This window comes from Emiliania huxleyi (assembly GCF_000372725.1).
Source record: "Emiliania huxleyi CCMP1516 unplaced genomic scaffold EMIHUscaffold_91, whole genome shotgun sequence".
Classification (NCBI taxonomy): domain Eukaryota; phylum Haptophyta; order Isochrysidales; family Noelaerhabdaceae; genus Emiliania; species Emiliania huxleyi.
In genome coordinates, this window is record NW_005195220.1 from 466,893 (window position 1) to 469,733 (window position 2,841).

The following is a 2,841-nucleotide window of genomic DNA, read 5'->3' on the forward strand; positions in this document are numbered from 1 at the left end:
CTTGGGAGGTTGCCTTAGAAAAAGAAAGGCCCCGGGCCGGGGCTATAAACAAGGAAGGGAGGCTTTGGGGGGGGGAACCAGTGGCGCCATTGCTTCCTTGGATGTTGCCCTAGAAAAAAGAAAACCGGCGGGGGCCCCGGGTTCACAAAGAAACCGGGGCTAGGGGAGCGCCGCCCCCCTTTTGTTGTTCAGTTTGCCGAAATTGCGGATACCGTCGGCGGTCTGCAGCCCCTCGTTCGTCAGTGGTGACTCCCTTGTTGTCCGCCAGCCGAGCCTACGGGAAAAGAGGAGGTCACTCGCGGCCTGATTTCTTTTTCACGTGACGCCCTTCTTTCTCCGCCAAGCCGCGCCTACGCGGAAAAGAGAAGTCACTCGCGGCCTGATTTCTTTTTCACGTGGCGCCCTTCTTCTCCGCCAGCCGCGCCTACAGCAGAAGAGACGCCCGCCGCCGGTCGGTCGGTCGTTCCGCGCTCAAACCTCTTCTCCTCCTCCCCCCCTCCCAGCCCGCACCTACACAAAAGAAACACGCGCATCGTCCTCTCTGTGCCCCGCCAAGGCCGGCCCCCTCCTCCCCTCCGCCGGCCGCGCCATGATCTGCGCACGCTGCGCCGCCGTCACCTTTGTACCGCCGCCGCCGGGGCCCTCGTCGTTGAGCGTGTCCAGCCGCTCGATCGCCTACTCACACACGCCCGCCCCTGTGCAGAGGCGCCGTTCACAGCCTGCTCCTTCCGCGCGTCGAGAAGGCGCGAACGGTGTGGGGAGATGCGGGGAGGCGTGGGGAGGTGTGGGGAGATGTACTGGCGCGAGCACCCCCAGCTGCACAAGTTGAGGTGTGGGGAGATGTGGGGAGGCGAGGGGAGGCGAGGGGAGACGAGGGGAGGCGAGGGGAGGCGAGGGGAGGCGAGGGGAGGCGAGGGGAGGCGAGGGGAGGGGAGGGGAGGCGAGGGGAGGGGAGGGGAGCCGAGGGGAGCCGAGATGATGCCGAGATGATGAGAGATGGGGAGATGTGGGGAGGTGTGGGGAGACGTGGGGAGATGTGGGGAGATGTGGGGAGATCGCCATGTAGTCGCCCGCGCGTCCGTTGCCGCCTGATTCATGATGACCTCGGAGTAAATTACGAGCTCCTTACGAAGCCGTCGCCCGGCGACCGTCGCCGCCTCCGGTCCCGTTCCCGCCGCCCTCGCCCGCGCCCGAGGAGCTCATCGACGAGTCTTGGCCAGAGAGGGAGACGCGCAGGTTCCGCCTAAAAAAGAAAGACGGCGGGCTGGCCAGAGGGAAAAAGAAACCGCAGCGGGCACACGCAGGTTGCGCCTAAAAAAGAAAGACGGCGGCTCCTGGCCAAAGGGAAAAAGAAACCGCACCCGGCACACGCAGGTTGCGCCCGGCCAGGTTGAAGCCGTCCATCTGGTCCATGCACCTAGAAGGGTCCTAGAAGGGTCCTAGAAGGTTCCTAGAAGGTTCCTAGAAGGGTCCTAGTCCATCTGGTCCATCTGGTCCATGCACCGCTTCCCGTCCGCAGCGAGGGCGAAGTGGAGGAAGCCGTACCGCGCCTCGCCCGTCGCTTGCTCGCGGTGGATGTCGATCCGCTCCAGGAAGCCTACGTGCAGGTGGGGGCACCGCCTCCTCCTCCCATCCCGCGGCTTGCGGCGGGCTGCTTTCTTTCTTTTAGGCGAGCCGAAGGGGGAGAACACGCCGCGCAGCTGCTCCTCGGTGATCTCCGAGTGGAGGTTGCCGACGTAGAGCTTCATCCCGCTCTCCACGCCCGAGCCCATGCCCAGCGTCGCGCCCGCCATCATCCCCGCCGCCTTGATCGCCGCCGGCGTCGCGCCCTTGGCCGCCAGCCGGTTCTTCTCTGCGTAGCTCGGCTGCACGATGATTGGCATCTCGCGGATGAGAGAGCCGTCGAGCTGGAGCGCGCGCGAGAAGGAGCCGCCGTCGGCCATCTCGATGTACCCCGCGCCGAGACACTTCCCCGTCCGCTCGTCGGTGATCAGCCGCACGTCCGTCACCTTGCCCGCTTTCGAAAAGAGCTTGAAGACGTCAAACTCGCCCGTCTTGGGGTGGAGCTGGCGCAGCATGAGCGTGAGCTCGTCCTTGGCGGCCAGCTTCTCGAAGTCCTCGCTCTTGTCGTAGTACGTGTCCTTGCCCCGCTTCCGCTTTGCCGTCCCCTCCTCTGTCTCGCTCGGCGCGCCCCCGTCGGACAGGAGCTTTGGCGGCGGCGGCGGCCGCATGGAGGACTCCCCCGGCGGCGGAGAAGACGACGGCGAGGCCATCGCGCGGCTTGGGAGTTTCGAAGCTGCGCGCTGAGCGGTGGTGGCGCGCCAGGCGAATTCTTTCCACTGCGGGACGCGGAAACGAAAGGTGTGTACACCCCAGTTCCAGCGGACGCAGCGAGCGTCGGGACTCCGTCCCAGCAGACGAAGTCTTCCTCGTGGGCTCCACGGCCCGGATCGCGAGCTCGATCGATACGCGACGCGCTCGGCCTCCGCTGGCGGCTGCCGCAAGAGCGGCTGGCTCACGGCAGCGTCTCGCCGGTTGCCGGATAGGAGAGTACAGAACGTCTGGAGTGTAACTGTGTACGTGAGATCGGTTTTGATAACAAGCACGGTCGATCCGTCAAAGCGATACACTCGTTCCTATCTCGCTGGAGGGCTGGCACGGAGCTCTGTGCCGACAAACAGGAAGAGCCGAGCGGCAAGAAGGGCTCGATGGGGAGTGAGAAGCGTCAGAAGAGCTTTAGGTGTAACCTGAAGTCCGTCGTGACGCTCTTGTTTCCCCCCAGGTTTGACCGCGCAGCTTCCAAAACTCGACGATATCTTCCGGAAAGACTGAACGTCCCGT

General features: G+C 64.8%; 1 protein-coding gene across 1 annotated transcript; it reads right to left on the minus strand.

Annotated features, from left to right (window-relative positions):
- Positions 1-391: 391 nt before the first annotated feature.
- EMIHUDRAFT_466113 (hypothetical protein) lies at positions 392-2,279 on the minus strand (the record flags this gene model as incomplete). Its single annotated transcript, XM_005757406.1, has 7 exons — positions 1,676-2,279; positions 1,504-1,597; positions 1,382-1,417; positions 1,158-1,243; positions 1,060-1,088; positions 619-675; positions 392-424 (listed from the first exon to the last, which is right to left on the minus strand). The coding sequence occupies exons 1-7, from the start codon at positions 2,271-2,273 to the stop codon at positions 392-394; spliced, it is 933 nt and encodes a 310-aa protein (XP_005757463.1). The 5' UTR covers positions 2,274-2,279.
- Between the last annotated feature and the right edge of the window lie 562 nt (positions 2,280-2,841).